At 39.2% G+C, this 25,381-nt stretch overlaps 1 protein-coding gene across 3 annotated transcripts in view; it reads right to left on the bottom strand.

The window, feature by feature from the left end:
- Nucleotides 1–16,721: 16,721 nt before the first annotated feature.
- GPR63 (G protein-coupled receptor 63) overlaps nucleotides 16,722–25,381 on the bottom strand; it is a 61,268-nt gene continuing 52,608 nt past the window's right edge. For 2 of the 3 annotated variants that reach the window (XM_017345290.3, XM_051855448.2), the window contains one exon: nucleotides 16,867–21,702. In XM_017345290.3, coding sequence (XP_017200779.1) covers nucleotides 20,296–21,555 — 1,260 coding nt within the window. In that variant the 5' untranslated portion in view covers nucleotides 21,556–21,702 and the 3' untranslated portion in view covers nucleotides 16,867–20,295. Of the gene's footprint in view, nucleotides 21,703–25,381 lie in introns of all 3 variants that reach the window. The other variant, XM_008263290.4, reaches the window with a different exon arrangement.

Below are 25,381 nucleotides of genomic sequence, written 5' to 3'. Positions count from 1 at the left end.
TATGGGCGTCAGTTCTAGTCCCGGCTGCTCCTCTTTCAATCCAGCTCTCTGCTATGGCCTGGGATAGCAGTGGAAGATGGCCCAAGTCCTTGGGCCCGTGCAGCCACATGGGAAACCCGGAGGAGGCTCCTGGCTCCTGGCTTCGGATCAGCACAGCTCCGGCCATTGTAGCCATCTGAGGAGTGAACCAATGGATGGAAGACCTCTCTCTCTGTCTCTACCTCTCTGTGTAACTCTGTCTTTCAAATAAATAAAATAAATCTTGGGTTTTTTTAATAGTATCCTGAAGATTCCTGACAAGCAAACTGTTGAAATCTTTACTTAATGTATGCTAAACTGATCTTCTGTATATAAAGAGAAACGAAAATGAATCTTGATGTGAATGGAAGGGGAGAGGGAGTGGGAAAGGGGAGGGTTGCGGGTTGGAGGGATGTTATGGGGGGGGGGGGAGCCATTGTAATCCATATTCTGTACTTTGGAAATTTATATTCATTAAATAAAAGTTTAAAAAAAAGAAAAGAAAAGTGAAAAAAAATAAATAAATAAAATAAATCTTAAAAAAGAAAAGACAAGACAAGACAGGTGAGCTCACATGAGAGCAAATACTGTCATCAAGGTGATGAATGAAAAAATAATATTAAAGAACTATAAGAGATTTGAGTAGTCATCTGCAGTGGTAAAACATCCACATGAAAAAGCACTTAATAAATTCCATTAGTCTTACACAACTACTAAGAATTGTGCAGATATATGTTTATATTTGTCTTAACCTTCAAAATCTAAGGACATAAAAAATCTTGTTTATAAGATTTTTAAAAATCAGACAGGAACTTGATATACTTTTCCTTCTATGGAATAGCAGCTTTCAAGACAAATTTCTTGGTACAAAACTCCTAAAGGTATATTCTATTACTTTGGTCTTGATAAATTCAGAGCAAAATTAAAACAAGCAAAAAGATATGGAGCAAGGGAAACAGTTATGGAGTTTGATGTACTAATACCATGGATACATATTTTTTAAAGATTTATTTATTTATTTGAAAGTCAGAGTTGCACACACAGAAAGAGAAGGAGAGACAGAGAGAGAGAGAGAGATGTTTTCCATCTGCTGGTTCCCTCCCCAGTGGGCTGCAATGGCCAAAGCTATGCCAATCCAAAGCCAGGAGCCAGGAGCTTCTTCTGGGTCTCCCATGTGGGTGCAGGGGCCCAAGAACTTTGGTCATCTTCTACTGCTTTCTCAGGCCATAGTAGAGAACTGGATCAGAAGTGGAGCAGCCAGGACTCAAACTGGTGCCCTTATGGGATGCCAGCACTGCAGGCAGTAGCTTTACATGCTACATCACAGCGCTGGGCCCTGTATTCATATTTAATAAAAGTACAAAAATCTGCATGGTCATGATAGACATAAACTATCGGAATGATGAAAACTTAAGTCATAATATTTTATTCCTCAAGAAAAAGGTTAGGAGCAAATATAGCAAACTGTGTATCTATAATAAACCTGGACACTTGGTACATGAACTGTTATTTTAATATTTTGTGAACTTTTCTCTTTTTGAACTTTTGTATGTTTTGAATATTTTTAGAGGGAGAGTCAAGTAATGTCAAGCGCTGTGGTGAGAATGAGTAAGATAACCAGCAAATCATCCTTTAAAGTTGCTGTCATGGATATCACTGCTGAATTTAACAGGAGCTGATGATGTGCAATGAAATGGCCAGAAGGTGACTGAATTGAGTGTCATCATTAAATGGAGCGATAAGAATGCAAATGTGTTAACCAAGTTCCTTATCTTTTGTGATAAGCAAATAACATTAAACAAATGTGTGAACCAGTATTCTGGATAATTACCATTTCATTTGTACTATTCAAGAGCTTCAAAGTCATGAGGGCCCCACTATCATTAGGTTAAGAAACTTCTTTTAACAAAGAAAGCCCTAAAATTGTAATGTCGTCAGAGGAGGTTATGCTAGAATTACCAAGCACTTCACAAACAGGCAATGTGACTGTATTAGCTTCAGACACCCAACTTAAGTACAAAAGAGTATCTCAGGATCACAGTCTCTCCTAAAAGAAAATGAGAGTTTGAGAGTTTTCATAGGTCAGTTTTAAAGTCCAAAAATAATCAGCTCCACAAAATGCCTGCCCTAGCCCTGCTCTTCTTTCAAGAAAGAAAAAAAATGAATGTAAATTTCAAAATGGTAAACTACATTCCCTAATACTTGCAAAGTTTACAAATCCTTCACACTGCCTTAGGCATTCCATCAACCATTGCTTTCCTCTAACACCCCAAATTTGAAGACATAAACCTGAACAGTCAAAAAGGAAAAGGCTAAAGGTTCAGATTTATAGCTTAAAAATATGACTAAAACTCTCTGACACACTTAACCAGAGCAACAATGCAGAGATAATTCATAGTGTGCAGTTATTGAGTGATATCTATGTAGACTGGCCTGTAAAAATAGCCATGATTTATTAATTTGAAAAAAACAGATATTGTATGATAAAGTGTATAGGATGACATCGTTTTCGTAAAGTGAATAACAAATAAAGAAAACTAAACATGATGTAAGTTTAAAAGTTTCTGTGAGCAGAGAGGAAAATATGCTAAGTACACTTAGCTAATCTTTATTTACCTCAGCAGGGTGTAATTAGGAAGAAGAAAGCAGAAATCAAAGTCTTTCACATTTGTTTATTGTTTTGACTTTCTAAAAAGGAGTATATTATTTTATAATTAAATAAAACAAATATGTAATGGAAAAAGATGATAAACTAAGGAAGACATGCATCATATATGAGAAAATATTAGATTCAATATGTATTTACTGAATACTAGGTTCTGGGCATATATCTCAGATCCAGTGCACTTGACTACAAGTAACAGAAAATCCAACTCAAATAAGGGAACCAGTTGCACATGTAACCAGAAGTCCAGCTGTGATTGGTTTTCAGTAGCGACAAAATCCATGAACTCCAACTCCATCATTAAGATTTCCTTGGCTTTCTCTTGCTCTGTGAGCCAGCTTCATATTATAGTAAAAAGAGGCTACATTTTTTAACATGTCTTGATGTATTACAAATCAAAAAGAAAAAAAAAATCATCTTTTTGGAAGTGTCCCTGGAAAACAAAGTGAATGCCCTCAGCAAATCTTTTGTTAGGCTTCATTAGCCCAAACTGTATCACATTACCAATACTAATAAACTGATTGACAAGGGAGATATTTAATTTAGATCAACCGGACTGCCCTTAGAGTGGGATGTAGGACAAATCTCGTGTGAGATGGTCTCCTTTGAGACCGTCTCCTATGAATTGAGGAGGGGGCAGTGCCGAATATCTGAGCAGGGTTCAACCAGCAAACAGAAAAATATGAGCAAACTATAAGCAATACCCACAATGCCCATCCTCCCAAATTTTTCCTTTAAAGTAAATATTTGTTTATGATTAAACTGGTGGGAAGTGAGAAAGAAATGGGGGAGGGGTAGTTCTTGATTCTATTGGAGCAACTGTTGATAGGATGGACAAATGAGCTATCAGGTGGGATCATCATTAATCATTTTGATTACCATTAGCAAAATGGTTTTTATGTGCCATAGGCCTTGCAAATATTACTTTATTTCTAAGCCTTTCTAAAATAATGAAAGGTAGATTTTATTTTCCTTCCTGCTTAAATAAGAAAACAAAGCTTCAGGGATTAACTGGCCAAATCAAGGCTTTAATGCAGATTTGCTACAATCCAAAATCCTTGTTCCTTCCTCTATATTAAGCTACTTCCCCAAAGCACAGTTTTTACATCCATATCCCACATTATTATCATTGTCCAGTAGATGTACTTCCATATTTCAGTAGCTAGTTCAATATTTATTGAGAGAGTTCATATCTCAATTGCTATATAAGGGATTAGATATTATTTCAATGGATGGATCAGAATTTGCCAAGTAAATGTATGTCCTATTCGATTCAGGCTATTATAACAAAGACATTATAAACTGAAGAGCTACAAACAACAGAAATGTAGTTTTCAAAGTTCTGCACAGGAAAATACAAGATCAGTGTCTGGTGAGGGGTCACTTCCTGGTACATAGGTGGTTGTCCTTTTGCTGTGTTCTCACGTGGGAGAAAGGGCAAGGGAGCTCTCTTCAGCCTCTTTTAATTAAAAAAAAAAAAATTTACAGGCAGAGTGGACAGAGAGAGAGAGACAGAGAGAAAGGTCTTCCTTTTGCCGTTGGTTTACCCCCTAAATGGCCGCTACGGCCGGTGCGCTGTGCCGATCTGAAGCCAGGAGCCTGGTGCTTCCTCCTTGTCTCCCGTGCAGGTGCAGGGCCCAAGGACTTGGGCCATCCTCCACTGCACTCCCAGGCCACAGCAGAGAGCTGGACTGGAAGAGGAGCAACTGGGACAGAATCTGGCACCCCGACTGGGACTACAACCCAGTTGTGCTGGCGCTGCAAGCAGAGGATTAACCTAGTGAGCCACCGGTCTCATTCATGACAGATCCATCCTCATTACCTAATCACTTCCTAAAGTCTTCACCTCCTGGATCCAACATCTTATGAGATGGGAATTCTGAGGGAGTGCAAATATTTAGACCTTAGCAACACGTGTGGCACACATACACCCTAGGAGCAACTTGCACTCACCAATGGGACCTGGATGACTATCTGCATTTGTGTGCTTCACGCTGGTGACTGCCAGTCCAAAATGCCAGGCATAACCTGTACTCTACCTTTGAGACCTGGGTGCAGACTCCCCTTCATCCTGCAGCTCTGGGACTGGGACAGGGACTGTTGGTACTATAACTCCCAGGGATACCTGCGTTCCCTGCCAGAGGCTGGTGAAGACACTATCTGTATTCCTCTACTCAAGACCTGTACCTGCTAATGCATAATCTCCAGTACCCTCCAAGTTCTGCAGCTCTGGTATGGGGACTTTAGGAGCTATGTTACATGGTCATCTGACTTCACCTGGGTTCACCAAAACATTAGACTTCACACACAGATATAAGATAAATTAGTAAATAATTTTTAAATCCTTGGAAAAATTTATAATGAAATAATGATGAGTGGATTTGAAATTTTTGCACCAAAATAGACATATTTTGATTCCATTTTTCATGAAATTTTTTAAAATGATTGATTGATTTGAAAGTCAGAGAAACAGAGAGACAGGGAAGAGAGAGAGACAGAGACAGAGATCACCACTGGTTCACTCCCCCAATTGCCCACAACCAGGGCTAGGCCAGGCTTACCTCGAAGCCTGGAATTCCATCTGGATCTCCCACATTGTTGGCATGGACCCAAGTACTTGACCCACAACCTGCTGTCTCCTAGGGCATGTATTAGCAGGAAGCTGGAACAGAAGCAAAGGAGCCAAAATTCCAACCACGTACTCTGATATGGGATGCAGGAGTATCAAGCAACTTCTTAACCACTGTGCCAAATGTCTTCCCCAGATTACCCATTTTTAAATCTGAAAAATAACATCACAAAACTCAGAAAAAGATATATTTTATTAACACTTGATATAGCCCCCTAGAATCCTTTTTTCTACACATTCTCGGTGTATACTCTATCTCTTTGAGTAACAAAAATGGTCTGGTATAATTTTCCCTAAGATAACAAGAAGATAACCTAGTCATTCCTCTGATGTGATCACATAAAATTAAAGCAAATATCACAATCAAGCGAATCACAGTAATTCTGGGATTTCTCAGGACATACAAAAGTTATATTTATACTATAGTCCCTTCTGTGAGCAATAGCACTGTCTGAAAAACAATGTAGATCTTTCTTGTTGCAGAGTCTATAGCATCACTTGTGGCTTCATTTCTCACTTTTGTTACAGATATGGCTTCTTCCCTTAAACCTCGGGAACCAACCTCTGCCACCTGCAAACGCTCCTTCTGCAGCCTCCCCACCTCTCTCAGCCTTCATAGAATTGAAGAGAGTTGGGGCCTTGTTCTGGATTAGGCTTTAGTTTAAGAAAGTGTTATGGCTGGTTTGCTATTCTCTCCAAATCACTGAAATTTTCTGCATATCAGCAATAAGGCTGCTTTGCTTCCATGTCATTCCTGTGTTCACTGGAGTAGCACGTTTAATTTCCATCAAGAACTTTTCCTTTGCATTCACAATTTTACTGTTCAGCACAAGAGGCATAGCTTTTGGCTTGTCTCGACTTTCAACATGCCTTCCTGAGTAAGCTTAATCATTTCTGCCTTTTAATTTAAAGTGAGAGATGTGTCACTCTTTCTTACCTTTGGACACTTAGAAGCCATTGTAGAGTTATTAGTTGGGCCAAATTCAATATTGTTTTTAGGGAAGAGGGAGGCTTGAGGACAGAGGGAAAGTAGGGGAAATGCCAGTTGTTGGAACAATCAGAACACAGGGATTTATGGCTTAAGTTCATTATTTTATATGGCCACAGTTCATGGTGCCCCAAAGCAAAGGACAATAGTCACATCAAAGATCACTGATAACTGTAACAGATACAATAATAATAAAGTTTGAGATATTGTGAAAATTGCCAAAATGTAATGCAAAGACTTGAAGTGAGACTATGCTGTTAGAAAGATAAATTGACTTGCTTGAGGCAGGGTTGTCACAGTCCTTCAATCTGGGAGCAGTGCAAAAATCTGTGAATCCCAATAAAGTAAGCTACAATAAAAACGAGGTATGTCAGTATTCATATTTAATGGTCAGAATACATAAAACATTAGACTTCATATGTAGGCATTCTTGTCGCTTGTAATATTACAATGTATGTTTCCCAACAGGAAATAAGATAAATTCTATTTCACATTATGTGTATCCTGAAAATAAACATCTTAAGCTGAATTTATTATTGTATTATTAAAAATATTCCTAATGGAAGAGAATTTCTCTTTTAACTGGGCTTCAATGGGAACTGAATTCTTCACTTACATTTTTACATATGTGAAGACTGGGAGAATTTACCAGATGGGTTTCTTGCTCCAAGCACTTCAGACATTGTTTTTCTACCACTATCCTCAAACATCAAGTGCACCTTCCCATTATGGTGCAGGATGAATGGGCACAGCGAGTAGTGGGAGTATTCCTGGAAACCATTCCTACACTGGGCTTGTTAGCACGAACTGAACTATAAATGCATCCCACTAAACCTTCATTGTGTCTCCCCTTCAGTTAGGACCTTCAACTGCCTACAAACTCAAAACACCAAGGAAACAGGATGAGAGGCAAGTAAATACAGCAAGAGAGAGTGGTCCTAGAGTAAGTAGATCTATACAGAAATATTACAATTAAAATGTTTTACCTTTGCATATTGTAAATGCACGTGGCCATCTGAATACACTATGAATGTCACACCTACAACCTTGAAAGGGGATTGGGCAAATAAAAAGCCTTGAAATTTTAATAAGCTTTGTTAGCCTTATAGAAAATTTGTCTCCAGCTGTGAGAGAAGTGCAGATGGAAAGGAAGACTTTGCAAATAGAGGAGAGGGCACAATGACAATTGGGAGCTTCCTACAGGAGAGAAGACTGGAGGGAAGCACAGGGCAGAAGAGGCACAGGTGGTTTTAATACAAATGAATTTGTGTATGTAGGAATAGGGAATGGAGAGAAGTCTCAGTTTTTACCCACAATATTTTGTAGGAAGAAGCAAGATTATCTGTTGGAGGTGACTGGGGATTTGGGGCTAAGGAAAATGGATGAAGCTTAGGAATAATCCTTTTTGGAGCCCATGAAAGAGACAACCATGGCAATGTGAAGTTTGCTGACTAGTACTGAAGTCCAAATAAAACTGGAGAGCATGACTTGAGGAGGCATCAATGTTTTGTCTGCATCAGCATTTAGCAGTTCAGTTGAAAAACCAAGTACAATGGAAATTGGTGTTTTTTGACCATCCAATATCCATAGACCATCATTTTAGTCATTGTATCTTAACTTTTCTCTAAGGAACCACTCACTTCTCCTCTCGCCTTTAGCCCACATACTTCTGAAGTACAGGTAGGAGCATGTTCCTAAAACAGATTGGTGAGTCATTTACAATGGAGTAAATCCTGCCAGAATTTTTTTTAAATGTACTGGAGTTGGGATAATGTGCATGATGGATAAAAAAGATGAATCAGCAAGGGTGTAATGGAAAGTAACAAGCACTTTCCATCCTTAGCCAGGAAATTGGCATTCCTTGCTAAGGAGTAGTGAAATATTAAATATTCACTTGTATCTTGGGACTGAGTCCCCTAAATTAAATACTTAATAAGGAAAGAGTTAAGAGTTCAGAGAGTGTTATTGACTGTGGTCTTCTGTAAGATCATATCCAGAAAAGATTGATTTAGGCTGAAATTGGCCCACCCAAAATCAGGAAAAAGTGAAAATTATAGATATGCTAGGAAGAACAATACAACAGGAATTAGAGACAAAGTATCAGATCCTAAGACTAAAGAGAACACACTAATGGCAGAATTAAGTAATGAGGTCACAGGTAGGAGAATCTTACCCATGAAATGCTACAAATGGAGGGCCATGAGACATATGGAAATATTTAAGATGCACTTCTATATGGAATGCTTGTGCTTCTCGTAGTTGATTTTCAGCACTAGTTCCCCATGATCCTCCAAGTAGACATTCATGAGTCATAAGCCTTATCCCAATGCTCACCCATCAAAGGTAATCAGTGGTATTTATTCAGACATGAACAAAACTGGGGCAGCTCAGCAGGGGACAGGATATTCTAGTTACCATTCTATGGGGTTTTTCCTTGCCCATCTCAATCCCATGAGGACTCAGGGTCCACTGGTTTATTGGAACAGATAGAAGAGGGAGGAAGAGAGAAGGGAACAGAAAAGCCAGGAGATGCACTTACTAGAGCAGGCCGCAGTATTCACAAATCACTGAGTAAATGGAGGAAAATCTTTGGAGAAGTAGTACAGCTGCAAATCTACCCACTGACTGCACTTTTCTGTGGCAGTAGCATATCTCCTCCACTCATAACTTCAGCCTCAGCCAATGAAAAGAAATGGTTGGCTGGACAGCAGAACTTCTATACACAATTAACCTGTGGTCCACAGCAAGAGATTACAGAAGTACCCAAAAAGTCTTCCTGCTATCAGACACTCGAGTTCCCTTTGCACCTGGAAAAAACCTATACCAGCAACCAGAATTTCAAGGTACAGGAATACCCTAGCTGATGTTGCAGTAGAAGCAGCCGATGGTAGTGGAGGTACCTGCTACCAGACTAGAATGGGCTGACATGGCCTGGAATTCCTTCAGAAACCCTGTATGGTGATCCAGAATTAGTCCCGTTGGTAACAAATGTAGGATTATTCACCCATTTGTTTCTCTTATCACCCAAGATATCAAGATTGTTTCCTTTGTCTCCCATCCATGAATTTCACAGCTTGACACAGGGAGCATGACATCTGGCAGAGTACCTAAGGGGAAGCTGAGGCTTCACAAGAGGGAACCCTCCTGGGCCACTACCAAATACTGAGGGACATCCAGTCTTGGGAGGAGATCTCCTGTCCTTGTGACACAAACAAAAGTGTCTCTGTTGGCTTTACGGAGACAGAAAACACTCCTTTTTTTCCACCAAAATTCATTTCTCCTTCATTTCAGACACACAGAACACATTTTTGAGTCTCCTTTGCAGGAAGGTGTAGCCACATGGCCAAATCCTATCCTCTGGAATTTGAGTTAGATGAGAGCAGGCACTTGCAGAGTGACAAAGCCATAGACTTGGCTTCATGGGTGAAAGCGATGAATGCCATTTCCAGGTCTGGCTTGTCATAATCTCCCAAGTGTCCAGGCGTAGTACCTCTTGACACTGGGATCCAAATACCAAACTGGAGTCTTTTACGATTGCTTGGAGCCAATGAGGAACATCTGAATTACATTGTTACATGAAAAAGAAAGGAACTACTCTTGGCTTGGGGTTTTCCTTGTCAAAAAAATTGGTTTGAGGAGCTTTTTGTCACAAAAGCTAGCATAGCACTAGTTTAATGAATGCTGAGATGGTTGCCCATGTCATTTTTGGGAAACCACCAGAGTTATGGTCAGACCAGGAGAGATATTTTCCAGCTGGCCAGAGGAGGCATGACTAGAGGTAGAATTTCTGAATCAGGATTAACAGAGGAAGCCATTCATAAGAGGGAAAGTAATGATGTTTGTGCCAGGAAACCTGTTAAAGAATAGGGTTGTAGAGCATGAACATGATCAAAGTAAGTGGTATAGAAGAACAAGGGCAAAGAATATGTAAGGGCAACAAAGGCCTATTTTCTTCCAGTTACAATAGGCACTCTGGAGGTGTAAATGGAACTGTGAAAATCCAGACAATTTTGCCCCCATCTTTGATAGCTTGCTTGACATTCCATTAACTTACTGAGGCCTTTACCGCCAGACTAATTTTTGCATATCACATTCCTTGGGGTTGGGTCATTTCCCAACTTCTTTTCTATATCCTTGATCTGTACCTGCGTCTTAACACCTCTTATGATTATTTAAGTTTGATAAGGTCAACAGATCAAGAAATTATCACCATTGCAGAAAAAAAAAGTTATTCTGCTAATGCTCGCCAAAAGAGAAGGTAAATGTTATGTGAAAGGGAGTCACACAAGGAATCACTGTGATCAGTAATGGGGCAGAAGGCAGGTATGGGCAAAAGTTTTTATTGTGGTTTCCTCTGGAAAGAATACATGAGACAGGGTGAGCAAACAAGACTGCATATTTTGAACAATTTCAGGAAGTTCTTAAGCATAGGAGCTGTTCCTGGTTGTCTAGTACATTGCCCTCGAGTGTTTAGGAAAAGCAGGGAATAAGAGCCACTAGGAAAGGTGGTTAAGTGTGTGGAATTACAACTGCTTTAAGGGCTATTGACCAGGCTTTAACCAGGATTCCCAAACTAGGTCAGGATAGCATTTGAAAAACCCCAATATAAGCTGCCACACAATGACAGTGTTTTCACACTGCATTCCTAGTCCTCACCATACCCCATGCCTCAGATTTTAGTTTTTCTCAGTCTGGTGATGGCTGAGTATACTTGTGTGGGTAAAGTGTTCCTTTCAGAAGAGGAAGTTTTGTTTTTACATTGGTGACATTCCTGTCCCTAGGAATTCCTGCAGTACCACACAATGTCAGCTACTCCTTGGATGATACTGGAAGTATCCAGACGAGCACCCAGACTGTAAATGGGGACAAATTTCCAGGAGGCCCCATCTCGGAGAATCTGGACTTCACAAGCAGAGCCGTGGGACTCTAGGATCTCTATGGTCCTGCGGCCAATTCCTCAGGAAGGAGGTATCTGGCCTGCAAAGGAACTTCACCAGCATGAGTCACCCCTTCACCACCTAAATCTTTTCTACTTATGTGTTAGTCACCCAAGAAGAACATCAGCACAAAGAAACTACCATCCTTTGGATGATTTGGATACTAAAAGAAAGACTCTTTGAAAGAACAAACTGTGTGCCCATCTGGCCTGCCCAGATTTCTGTTCCATATTCAGATGTTCTCTGAGGATACACAGGCCAATGATACTGGGTAAGGATATCAGGTACATTTCCTGTGCCTCTGGATTATAAATGAGAAGTGCATGACTTTAGACCACAAGCAGATTTTCTTGTTTTATCTAAGTCAGAACTTGTGGACATCTATACAAATCACCAGTGTTGAGTTGTGCTTTAGAACCTAGTATGTGCCGGTGCCGTGGCTCAATAGGCTAATCCTCTGCCTTGCGGCACCGGCACACCAGGTTCTAGTCCTGGTCAGGGTGCCGGATTCTGTCCCGGTTGCCCCTTTTCCAGGCCAGCTCTCTCCTGTGGCCAGGGAGTGCAGTGGAGGATGGCCCAAGTACTTGGGCCCTGCACCCCATGGGAGACCAGGAGAAGCACCTGGCTGCTGGCTTCGGATCAGCGCGGTGCGCCGGCTGCAGCGCACTGGCCGCAGCGGCCATTGGAGGGTGAACCAACGGCAAAGGAAGACCTTTCTCTCTGTCTCTCTCTCTCACTGTCCACTCTGTCAAAAAAAAAAAAAAAAAAAAAAAAAAAAAAGTAGAACCTAGTATGTGTCAAGAGGCAGAGGTGATGAATCATTATTGTAAACAGATCACCAAAGCTTAGGTCCATGAGACCATGGAACAGTAGAGGACAAGCTGAGAGCAGAACCAGAGGCAACAGGACAAGTCATGAAGTCCAAGCTAGGTTGAACAGGACAATCAGATCCTAAGGGAAAATTCACCAGGAATAGCGGTAAAAAAGTAAAGGAAACAAGAAAGCACAGGTAAGAAGCTGGACAGACAGCACAACAAGAAAAAAGCCAGAATTTTGGTGTCTATGTGGATGTGCATTTGAATTCTTCTCTCTTTTGAGTTCTGTGGACTCTTAAAATTCTTTGTCTTGAAGAATTTGTCAAGTAGAATGCTACCTACTTCCAAGAATTATTACAAGGACTGGAGATTGTGTGTTTATCCAGACAAAGCAACATCTAGCAAACACTAAATAAATAATGGCTACCACTAATATTATTTCATTGTGGACTTTCTATGGGTTTGAAATAGAAATATCAGTCTTAGCATGAGCTAATGATTGAAATCATCATTCATAACATTTACCTTGCTTCAACTAAATGGAAACTTTATGTGGTGTTTAAATATTTTGGTACTTATGTATGCATTGAATGGAGTAACTAAATGCCTTTTTATGTAAAAGTCTAAGTTAGTTGCCAAAACATGATACTCTCTACCACATATACACACCATGCTTCCTGTTTTTATATGACTGTCCATCTTAAGCTGCCAATGTTTTAAAGATTAGTACTAAATTTTCTTCACTTCTGTGTAATTCTAGGCTGATTTGGCTGTCTTTTTGTTTTTCTCATTTTTCTTCTTTTTTTTCTTTTATGCCAACCTTTATTCTGGCACTATGTTAATGTAGCTTTTTGTCTATTTATACATGTCACGTTTTGGATTGACTTTTTATTCCTAGTTTCTTCCTGGCAAAGACAATGAACACAACCAGCATACTTAATAAATGTTGCATAATAATAACTATTAAATGTTCCTTTAAAATCTCAAGCAGCTCTTTTATCTTTAGCTTCTACTTTGAGATAATTATATACTTCCCCAAAGTTATTTATAGCTCCCATCAGGAAGAACAGCTGAAAAAAATGTGTTCACAGTTCTGCCAAATCTAAGGTAAAGTGATTTAAACTCTGAAGATCTGCTGCAAGTGTTCAAAATGGCACTAGACATATGGGTGTCTAACTCCGTCAACAGAAAACTTTTCCCAACCAAAATATCTGTGATGGAGGTTGTTACTGAATATCTTGCCCATATCACCATTTTTATTCACTTACCAACAAAATGAGATTTTAAAAAACAGTAACACAATCACACACGTCTTTACATGCTGCTGTTTCCATTTTACCTGCATCTGTACTTGCAGGAGGACAGGTAACAAATCAAGTCTACCATCTACCTTTTGAAGAGGATGAACTCAAGCATATTTAGCCAACTTCACAACTATAGTCAAGACTAGTTTTATAAGTAAGTGGAATCTCCTTCATGGTGTGAACTGGAGAGAGAAAAAAAAAAGCCACACACATGTGCATTGCTTGTAGTTTTGTCACCAGGTTAAACAAATAAAAATCTAGGCACTCTATCCTCTAGCTTGGCTATCTAACTCTGTCCTCAAACTTGCCTAGACATGCTGTCACAAAACCTCCATCGTGTTTCTCCCTTAACTCAAGGAAGCAGGTTAGTATAGGGAATAAATGGACTTGGGCAATTAAGATCTGGGTGCTGATCTCAGCTGTAGCTATTAACAAGCTATTTTGTTTGGGTATGTCCATTATGATTTTTACCACCAAAATGTTATTATTAAAAACTCCATTTCCAGACTTTTCACACTTCCTGCGAGTCACCATGGTAGTTGATAGAGAAACAGTAAATAAGCTCCTTGCTCTACTTCTATGGGACTTTAGATTTAGAAAAAGAGAAAGCATGAACTCCAGCATAGAGTGGAGCTAGAAATAAAGATTTGAGAAGTTCTCCCCCTCCTCCCATTCTCCACTTCTTCGTCTTCCTCCTCTTTCATCTGAGAAGTCTTTCTTCTTCATTCCCTTCTTCTTCCGACTCCTTGTTCTCTTCATAGCTGTTATCACATCTGTCAGACTACATTTCTCTATTTCCTTTCAGTATGCATCTTGTTTTGCTGTATATTTTCATAGAAACCTTTAGATTTAAGAGATCAAATAGAACCCACTACGTGGCCTTCACACAGATTAATATAAAATTATTCAGTCACAGCTTTTGAGACTAAAATACCTTTGAGGGAAGTCATAGACAGAAATCCATCTTTCAGGGCTGGTGCTGTGATGCAGTGGACTAAGCCTCTGTCTGTAGTGCCAGCACCTGGTTCGAGTTCCAGCTTTTCCACTTCCAATCCAGCTCCCTCCTAATGCACATGGGAAAGCAGCGGAGGATGGCCAAAGTCCTCAGGCCCTTCACTTATGTTGGAGAACAGGATGAAGTTCCTGGCTCCTGGCTTTGCTCTAGCCCTGGCCATTGTAGCCATTTGGAATGAACCAGAAGATGGAAGATTTTTTCTCTCTCTCTCTCTCTCTCTCTGTCTCTCTCTGTCTCTCTCTGTCTCTCCCTCTCTCTGTTAATTCTGACTTTCAAATAAATAAAAAAATAAATCTCTAATGGAGATGCTGCTACAAAGCAGAGTCAATAAGACAAATTACCTAATTTAAAATTACTTTGTATTTTTAAATTATGATAAATTAGTGTTTTATTGGTATGCTTTTTAAATACATGTACAAATGATTCAATTGATTGATTTTAATTACTATACAGATCATGAATTCATAGGTATCTTAAAATACTGCTTTTTTGTGATAGGTTGAAACAGTTTTGGAGACACAGCCGTAGTTCCACAGCTAGTGTGAGGGTACCAAGGCTCCTGACTCCCAGCTTAGTACTCTAAGCTTATCTGATGTGTTATTTTTAACAGTTAAATATTCTCCAATAGCATTTACATTATTAATTGGTTTAATCAGCTTTACTAAAATAGATTAACCATTTATAAAGAAGCCTCTGCTTACCACAAAAGCTAAATTGCTGAGGTGTTACTGTATTTATGTATAACACCGATAGATATGGACACTGAGAAAAGTCCTACTTTTATATGGGAAGATGCGAATAGCATCCTGATCCTCAGTCTCTCCTGAATGCCCAAATGTTGGTCTTCTCCTCTTCAGCCATGGTTTTTTTTTTTTTTTTAAAAAAAAAAAAAAAAAAACCTACTTACTAGCCATACTGATTGCCTACTGTGGATCAGCACCAAGCTCAACCCTGAAGATCCAGCAGTGAGGCTCTCACTGTTCACTGGCTCCAGGGGCTCATGGCCCTGCAGGGACAGCACTGCTCAGAGTTGGCTCTCTTGCACAGCAGTTTCCCTGTGGAACTGCTGGAGTCCTCATTAATGTCCGTTCTTCTGTGTGCTCCTCTGCCACAGACAGCTTAAGCAGGTGCCCCCAACAAGGGAAGGGAACTTGGGAGAAGCTACTCCATTGCAGTAAACCTCTGAAGAGTTCTCTCCTACTAGTTCTGATTCTCTGGTTAAACCCTGACTGACACAGCCGTGAAATTTTTATATAATCCTTTTGCATTAAATCTAATTGGACTGTACTTTGACATTTAAGGTAAAAACTTCTCATTAGCATTCCCTTTATTATAGAATTGAGTGAAGTTCATTACTTTCATAGCAGATGTGAAGATGCATGCTTTCAGTTCAACGTGTTGTTGCATTTTGCTGTATCTTTCTTACTTTTCCATTTCAGATGGAAAGATGGAATCCACTCAGTAGCAACTTTCTTTTGTAATTTAACAAGAAAAAATATATTTGCCTACTGAATATGTAAAAAAAAACAGAATAAAATTCATGTTTAATTGGCACAAAATTAAAACCCTTATATACAAATAAGTGATGATTCCTATGAATTTATTAGCAGATTGTAGGAAAGCCTGAAATGAAAATGCAATATGAAACCATTTCATCAAAATAGAAGCAGACATTGCCATTGCTTTGTCAGTTGGCAGTCTAATTTTAAACAAATCAGCAGTAAAGCTGTCCTACTTAAAACTGTTTCTTGCCGGCGCCGCGGCTCACTAGGCTAATCCTCCACCTGTGGTGCCGGTACCCCAGGTTCTAGTTCCAGATCTGTCCCAGTTGTTCCTCTTCCAGTCCAGCTCTCTGCTGTGGCCCAGGAAGGCAGTGGAGGATGGCCCAAGTGCTTGGGCGCCTGTACCCACATGGGAGACCAGGAGGAAGCACCTGGCTCCTGGCTTCAGATCGGCGCAGCGCGCCAGCCGTAACAGCCATTTGGGGGGTGAACCAACGGAAGGAAGACCCTTCTCTCAGTCTCTCTCTCCCTCTCTCTCACTGTCTAACTCTGCCTGTCAAAAAAAAAAAATTATTATTCATGACAAGCTTTTCTATTTTTAAAACTCTATTTTAGAAATGTGACTCACTAAATTTTTTTATTGGGCGCTCTTTCTTAGTTGTAATAACAATGTGCAAAGATAAGCATACTTTTGATATTTAAATATAATAACCCCAAATTCAAGGTGGATTTTTGTCTCTGTATACAGATCAGGTACTATTGTCAAATAAATTAATTTTAGCTACAAAGGACTAATTCCAATAAATATCTTTAAGAAATTTATTACCATTCACCTGCAATAACAAACATGTGCTTTGATATTTTTATTTATTATAAAAACTGAGTTTTCAATGAAGGCAGTTTAGCAGGACTATGGTTGTGAAAATGAACTTGAACTTAGCAATTTTTAAACTAAAATCATGGAAGAATAAAATATCAAGCAAGTGAAAATTCTTCTGTGATACAAATAATTTAATGTAAACAAGAAAAAATTAAATATATTTATCAGCAACAGAAATACATAGAGCAAAAAGGTTATTTTATTTTACTTCATGCTTCCATTGAACACAACTGGCATAAACAGAGCAATAGGAGTTAAATGCATCTTTACATTTCCCTCAGACTCTTCAGAAAAATTACAAACAATAAAGAAGGTTCCTAGAAAGAGGTCTCTAAGAGAAAAAAAAAATCGTAGAGTGATTAGACTCTCAGAAGTCATGACTTTCAATTATGAAGACACCTTTTTTGCTCCACTGTGAAACTGTATAGTTCATCAGAATTTTGCCAGCTGAAAGAAAGTAAAGCTAACACTGGCAAGACCCAGCACTCATATGTGGCAGCCAAAAGGCACAAATATATGTGGATGTTCCTTTCAACATGGATTACTCATGCACTACGAGATAATGGCTTTCTGACACAAAACAAATGTTGTGGGATAAAACAGACAATATTTAAATGTATATATTTTCTACAAGCATGTTTCTTGAAGTGTGCTCAAGGGAATACCTGAATCAGAATCAGGTGGAGCGCCCCAAATGCTGACCATCTGAGGGACCAGGGATGTGTACTGTTAACAAACTCCCCTGGAGACACTTAAATACATTAAAGTTTAAGTACCTCTATTCCAGACTGTTTGGAACTTCTCTAGCCTTTTTTTTAAACCACAAATATATGTCTCTATCATGCTTCTTACTTATTATCCAGAAGGAAAAGCAAAAAACAACAGCAAATTCCTGATTATCACTCAGCAGTGATAATTAGTGGTATTTATTTTCCATCAAGAAAATATGGAGAAATAGGCAACAAGCAATTTTGCACCTAAATTTCTTGAAGGTGCACTGTAGTGCTTTGTTTTAAAAGTTTTCAAAGTGTATACATAATAAAAACGTCCAAAATGATTTGTAAACTGTCACCAAGATCATCCAGTGTATAGTGTTGTTGCTGAATCCTCACAAAAGCCCTTGCTAGTCTTCTTTCACAAGCACTGAGAATTCAGCAAGCACTTGGGAGTTCTCACCAAGTGAGGCACTGCCTACTCAGCAGCAGCAAAGTAGTAGCATCCAGCAAACAAGAGGAATCAAAACTCAGTTTCAAATCCAAGCACAAAAGAAGTCAAGACCTACCAAAGGGTAAGATGAATTACAGATCATGCTGACTCTCTTCAGAGAAAGTCTAATCTCAAATATCCTTATTACTATCTGCTTGAAATCCAGTTTATATTGACAATGGAAAGCAAAACACACCATAACATGCCACTAGTATCTACGATAGTGTTTATTCCTATAAGATCCCTATGTACAAAAGCAATTTTACCTGTGAATAATATAAATTGGAAATTAAAGAGGTAGGTGACAATCAACAGCAAGTTGAGCAGTATGCTGGAGTTCCAACATAATTGCAATTGCCTTGAGAGCAGTTTCCTAGGCCTTTCACGTATCACCAAACTTTCTTGATACTTGCCATGAACTTTCCACTCTTCAGATATTCATTAAAAAAAAAAAACCTAATGAACTAAAATGTAAAGAAGTAATACTGGAGACCAAAGAGTGATGCTGACAGCTGAGCGCTTTAAAAATCTGAACTCTCATATGGAGGAAAGCACATTAGAGTTGGCCAGGACCTTGGAGATCCGTCTAATCCAACTCTCTGGTTTTACAACAGAAGAAGCAAATGCTTGTTATTTTTTTCTTCCATTGGCTACAAAGCATTAAAATCATCAATAGATGTTATTAATCCATGATTTCACTTGCCTATTTGGCCCATGCTGTAGCCAAGAGATAATACTCTCTGGCCATCTGGCCTACGTCTGCAGTCCCATCCCTATGCCAGTAGTGACAGAGAAAAGCTGACTAAACACCATGGATATACCTGAGGTGCAGATAGTCAGCAGAGAAAAGTAGTTTGAAGTCCTAGACCTGCCCTATATTAAAACCTGCTGTGGGCTGAAACCAGGGTTTATCTTCCCTTCCTGTAAGAGACACTTCTTGAGCACATTCACAAACTCCAGCTCTGTTAGAGCAGGCACTGAGGGCAGCAATGCTGTTCTGCCCAGAACATTTAGAACCTACACAGCTGGACAGCTGGAGACCTCCAAATCCATGAGGGCAAGATCTGCGGACAATTATAGTTAAGTTCTCGGTAACTGTCAGACACTTGTTTTGCAAATTAAAAAAAAATAATAAACCTGATTACCTTTATAGTCTTATATCTAAGTAAAGTTCCACTTTACATGATATTTATTAGTGATTTTTCTTTTCTATTTTCCAGACTTTGAGATGGTAAAAATATGATTTTAGTCTAAAGAAATTAAAGGATACACAGCTAAACTGAATGAGTGTCTAGTGACACAGTGCAACAGTACAGTCTCAGAATTACAAGAGAGTTTCAGCTCCACTGTTAATCTTGGGCAAGATTTTAGTCCCTCTGAGATTTACTTTCTTCATCTGTAAAAAGAAAAAATAATTCCTACCTCACAGGATGCCATGAGGACAATATAACATACAGTGCCTGGCACATGGTAGGTGTCCACCAGTGGTAGCAGTGTCTCCTTCTCTCTACTACTCTTGGCAAAAAAAATCCTTAAGAAAGAGGAATCACCGTGGCCTGATCACCCTGTGGCTGCGTTCGCCTTTTAAATTTTCAAGGCTTCCCTGTCTCCTCAGTTTTGACTTGTTGCTCTGAAAAGTCACTATTGTGCTCAGAAAATTTTCTATATGTTTATGTTCTCGCCTTTAAAACTATACACATAGATGAAATGTTTTTAAAAACTATCTTCCTAGAAATGCTAATTCACATGTTTCCTGAAGCACAGTATGTCATGTATAAAAACAATTCTGAAAAATGACTGAATTTATACATCATTTCTTAAAGTGCACCAAAGTAAATAGTAATGACCTTTAAAATGTCACTAACCTCCTTGGGTTACCTTGTAAAATGAAACTATTTATCAACTGAGACAGATGAAGGGTTTGGCTCCAATGTGATGGCAAAAAGCAGCAATGTCTTCCAGAAAAGAATTGATAATTCAACTAAGCATAATTTTAGCAGCATACAAAACACCTACAAGTCAATGTAACTGCAGGCTCAATAAAGCACAATCCTGATTCTTACTACAAAACCAAAATCAATCAAATAACAAAAACCCATCTCCCCAATCTAAAGCAAGGATTTCTCTTGAATCTTGGAGGTATCATTTGTGATCACTTTCTTATTGTGTATTGTTAACAGAATTGTAACTAATCACCATTTTTTACACTGCCCATGCACACACACACACATACACACACCAACTCTATTAGAAACAATATAAGTGGAGAGCCATGTGGAACAAAACTAAGTCAATTAAAAACAACCATCACCCCAAATGTCAATTAGTTCCAATATTCACACCACCGTCCGATGTTCCCCACACACGTAGACAGCACTAGGGCGTATTCTTCTCTTTGTGTGACCAGGGAGCCGCGGCAAAAACTTGAAGGACTTGGGCATCATATCCAGGCAGGCGTCATGGAATTTCTTTATCCTCCAGTAGTAGATCAATGGGTTCAATGCCGATTTGAGGTAGCAGAGCCAAAGCAGCCAAGTGCTAATCTCAAAAAAGTTGTGTTTATGGTAAAAGTGCTCACTGAACGTTGCCACAAGGCTGTAAGTGGTGAACGGGGCCCAGCAGACAATGAAGACAGCAAAGAGAATTAAAATGGTGGTGAAGGCACGCGTCTTAAAGCCCATGTCAATGCTCATCTGGAAGGGTCTCTGTAGACTCATGAGACCCAGTTTGCTGGCTTGGCTGAGGCATATCCCTTCAGGGTAGCTGTGGATCCTCAAGGCATTGTGCCGAAGGGTGTTGAGTATGCCCATAAACGAATACAGTATAACCAAGAAAGGTATAAAGAAAGAAATGAGAGAAATCAAAATCACATAAGCCTGGTAACCTGCATCGGTTGTGTACCCAAACACACACTGGGGGGCTCGGGAAGGTATCTGCAGATCAGGATTTCCTACAGCCAAAGGAAAAGCTACACAAAAGGAAGTTGCCCAAGAAACTGCGATCAGAACCTTAGCCCTATACGGATTTAGCTTATCCTGCCTCTGGACTATAATAAGAAATCTATCGATGCTAATGATGAGCAGGATGGCTACTCCCTCTATCACAAACAACCAGAAAAACATAGCAGACACCCTACAGAAGAACTTCCCAAAAATCCATCTGGTAGTAAGAATAGTTATCAGGGCAAAGGGCATGTTTAGCACTGCAAGCAACATGTCTGCAAAAGCCAGGCTGGCAAGGAGGATATTAATTGCAGATCGCATAGCAGCTTTTTGGTAAACCATAAGGCAAACAACCAAGTTCCCAAGAAAAGACACAAAGAGAATAAATATCATTATAGCAGAAAGGATGATCTGGAGAGGCAAGCTGAGGCTCTTAAAAGCTGCTGGTGTTGGGGGCACAGCCGTGCTATTCACTGTCAAGGAGCTCAAACCAGTGGGAGCCATGGTTTCAAAACTGTATCTAAACAGTGGACTGATGCTGGGGTGCTGAAACGGCGGAGGGATTGTGATATTCATGTAGGTGTTCTCATAGACTACAAACGTCGTGTTCGATGTCCCAGTGTGGGATGCGGTCAACACTGCCGAGAAGACCATGGCTTCAGGATGGAAGGTACACGCAGAGATGTGGGGGTTCTTCAAGCATTTCAAAACAGAATGGCAGTGTCAGGTTCCATTGACAGGCTTCGAAACACATTCTGGAAAATGGACAAGGAGTTCCATCTTCCACAGGAGTCCTTTTGCCTGAAAACAAGCCCAAAACATGAAAAGTAAATGAGAATGAGCTTTGTAAATACTTTACTTCTTTTCTTTCAACTTGAAGGATCAGTTTATTCTTCTTAACTCTTTAAAGTATTGAAATCTATAGCTTAGTCAGCACCAAAATATCGGCGTGTTGTTTTACTTCTAGTTGACCATGATGGAAATTTCATGACATTTATATATAAAGCAAAAAGAATCTCAAATTTTATTATTTCCCTGAAGACAAAAGTCATAATTGGTTAGCATTTTATTTAAAATTTCCAGCAGCATCATGGTCTTGCCACAGTCACTATTAATACAGATTTTACTATCTGTGGCTCTTTGGTACACATTCTTATTCTATTTTTTACATCAACACAAAACTGGATAGTAAAGAATTCGAAAGTCAATTTCCTATGTAATGTAATAGTTATACACTTTAGGTTTAACATTCTTATAGGTGGACACTAGGTCATTTTCAATGAAGGTCTAAAACATTTTCTGGTTTTTTTAAAAAGTATTTCTTCCCAGAAATCCACCACCAATCATACTGAAGAAATCACTCAAGAGAAGAAAAATTGCAACTAAAAACTCCTGGTCCTATTACCAAAACTTTTCTTTTTTAAAAAAACATTTAATAAAATAATAAAATAATTTATAAATAAATAAATTTTTAAAAAAGATTTCACAGCAAGAGAGGGAGAGACAGAAAGAAAGACAGGGATCTTCCACCCACTGGTTCACTCCCCAGTTGGCTGCAATGACCAGGGCTGGGCCAGACAGAGCCAAGAGCTTCATCCAGGTCTCCCACATGGGTGCAAGGTCCCAAACACTTGGACCACCTTCCACTGCTTTCCCAGGCACATTGGCAGGGAGCTGGATCTGAAGTGAAGCAGCCAGGACTCGAACCGGTATCCATATGGGATGCCAGTGCTGCAGACAGAGGCTTAACCTGCTGCACCACAGCATCAATCCCAAACCTTTTCTTTTTCTAAGTCTCTCTTTGCTTCTCGTATTTTGTCTCCTCACAAAGCCTGCCCAGTTTCATCCTTTCTTATAGAGCTATGAGGGTACTTCAAAAAGTTTATGTAACATAGAATTAAAAGATAAAATTATAAATTATTTTGGTGGAAAAATTCTGAAATCCATGCATCCAAGTGGGCTTCAAAACAGTCTATGGAAAATGTGTCTTATGAAAAAAACCATGCAAGTTTTCACATTTTTTGCACCAAAATAAACTTTGCATATTTATTTGAGAGGCAAACATACAAAGAGAGAGAGAGAGAGAGAGAGAGAGAGAGAGATCAATTAACAGAGAGTGCTCCCATCTACTGGTTCACTGCTCGTATGCCAACAACTTCAGGCCTCAGTGAAAGAGAAGCCAGCCAGGAACTCAGTTCAGGTCTCCTATATAAGTGGCAGAGACCCAACTACTTAAGCCATTACCTGCTTCTTCTCAAGATCTACAGTGGAAAGAGGCTGAAACTGGGTGCTGGAAGCAGGAATTAAACCCAAGCTCCCAGCTATGGGATATGAGCATCTTAAACACCGGTGTCTTAACCACTAGTTTAAAGCCTTGCCCCAATTTATCTTTTAATTCCTTTTTTTCACAAGCTTTTAAAAGTACCCTCATACTTCTATCTTCTCTGTTTCTCCTCTCCAAAACTGATCTTACCTTGTGTTAGCAACTGATAGGAGATGGTAACCAAATAAAGATGGGGATGTTAAAAGAAATGTCTAGGAAAATATTCCAGGATAAAAAATCTTTTCCAGAAAATGTCCAAAGAAATTTAGTTTTCTTCCTCTAAAAAGTTTCTTATTATCTTTCTCCTACCCTTGTCCCAACTTCTTAACAACTTCTGCAACTGCAGAGCTTTCTGTAGGGGCTTTCTCATCCTGCTATGTTATTGTTTTGTGATATCGGTTCTTCCTTCTGTAGTTCTTTACTGGAGGGGAAGCATCTTTAGTTAGAAAGATCTCTCTCAACTTTACAATTTACTGTCACATTTATAGCTTAATTTGGTTCCTACTAGATTTTAATTATCTTCACACATTTGCTGTGAAATGTAAAACATAGCTGGATAAAATACCACACTAAACCAATAGTTTTCAAATTATATTAACCACAAAGAAACCAACAGGGAGGCAGAGTCAGAATGCTTTACACCATCATCACCTCTTTAGGACTACTGTAAGTATATACTAAGAATGAAGACAGTGCTTGCTACAACAATCATCCTCAATACAAAAATTATAAAGATTCAAATGTGTATCTTAAGCCTAATATAATAGCTAAAATTATGTTTGAAAAATTAAATAAACATATCATCCTGCAATAGTACACATTTCAAAATACTGAGTTTCGTTGAACACGGATGAGTCTGGAAACAGGAAAAATGACTACAAAAATAAGAGGCACCAGAACCTCACTCCACACCCAGGTCTTCTCTCCTCTGAGCAATCAAATGAAAGCACACACCTCCAATCCAGTCTCCCGAGTCTGTGGCACAGTGAAATCTGACAAGAATAAAATCAAAAAATACCAGTGCAGGGTTGAAAACAGGTCTCACTACATGTCTGAACACTCAAAGTAGGAACCAAGTTCCTCTCTCCTCCAAGTTCCCAGAGTGCCAGCAGCCAGGTATATGCTGCCTACACAGAAGTCTGAGAGCTCATCTCTTCAAGTAACTGAATAGGCTTGGGGGAAAATTCATAAATAATATATTAAGGATATCCCAAGAAAAATTCAGGCTTGGTACCCATCACCTTATGTACTGAAGACCACCTGCTGTCAAACCCAGCTCACAAACATGCCTTTCAGCTTTTCAATGCTGAAATGGATTTATGATTGTTTCTCTTAGAAAGCATTTACAGAAACAACATGGGGTGGTGGGTACTAGGTCAGTGTCAAACAATATGTTCTATATTTGGAATATAGCAAAGTGTCACTGCTTCTAGCGCTTTCCCTTAGTCTTTTCTGCTACTATAGGGTTTGAGATAATTGCTTTATTCTCAGAAAAGATCATATTCTCCTTGAAGGCAGAGACTGACTTTTATTAATCTCACTGTCCCTTATGATTAATATGCTTTGCAAAAAGCCCAACAAATATTTGGAAAATTAAGATCATTTGTACTGCTTTGTGAGATCAGGAAGTATTTTTTGCTCATTTTAATCTTTTTGAGATATGCACATTATAAAACTAATCAAATGAGGTTTTCCCATTTTATTTGAAAAGCACAGAACAAAGAAGAGATCTTCTACATGCTAATTTTCTTCCCAAATGCCTACAAGAGCCAGGGGTGGGCCAGGCAGAAGCCAAGAACCTGGAACCTAATTCTGTGGGTGGCTGTACATCGACAACTGAATTCCTAGCCCTACAGCCTCTTCTCTGTTAGTTGAGGCACTGATCAGGATGGAATAGGATCTTGAAAACTGAAAAGGAGATATATGGCGGTTCTGAGGGTCTTATTCTGCAGAATTTCCTTTGCCAATGGAAACCCTTCCCTGTCTAATAAAGTTATATTCACTGCTAAAAGAAACATTAAGAGCCTCAGCTTCTCCTAAGAACCTTGCCATACCCTGCTTCTAAATCTATAAAAGCAGTCTTAAGTCCCAATAGAAACTAAAGGGTATAATACATTTACATAGCATTATATAAATACCATTTACATGAAAATTGCA

This window comes from Oryctolagus cuniculus, chromosome 5 (genome assembly GCF_964237555.1).
Source record: "Oryctolagus cuniculus chromosome 5, mOryCun1.1, whole genome shotgun sequence".
Classification (NCBI taxonomy): Eukaryota; Metazoa; Chordata; class Mammalia; order Lagomorpha; family Leporidae; genus Oryctolagus; species Oryctolagus cuniculus.
Note: the sequence above shows the minus strand (reverse complement) of the source record. Positions and strands in the feature narration are given on the sequence as shown.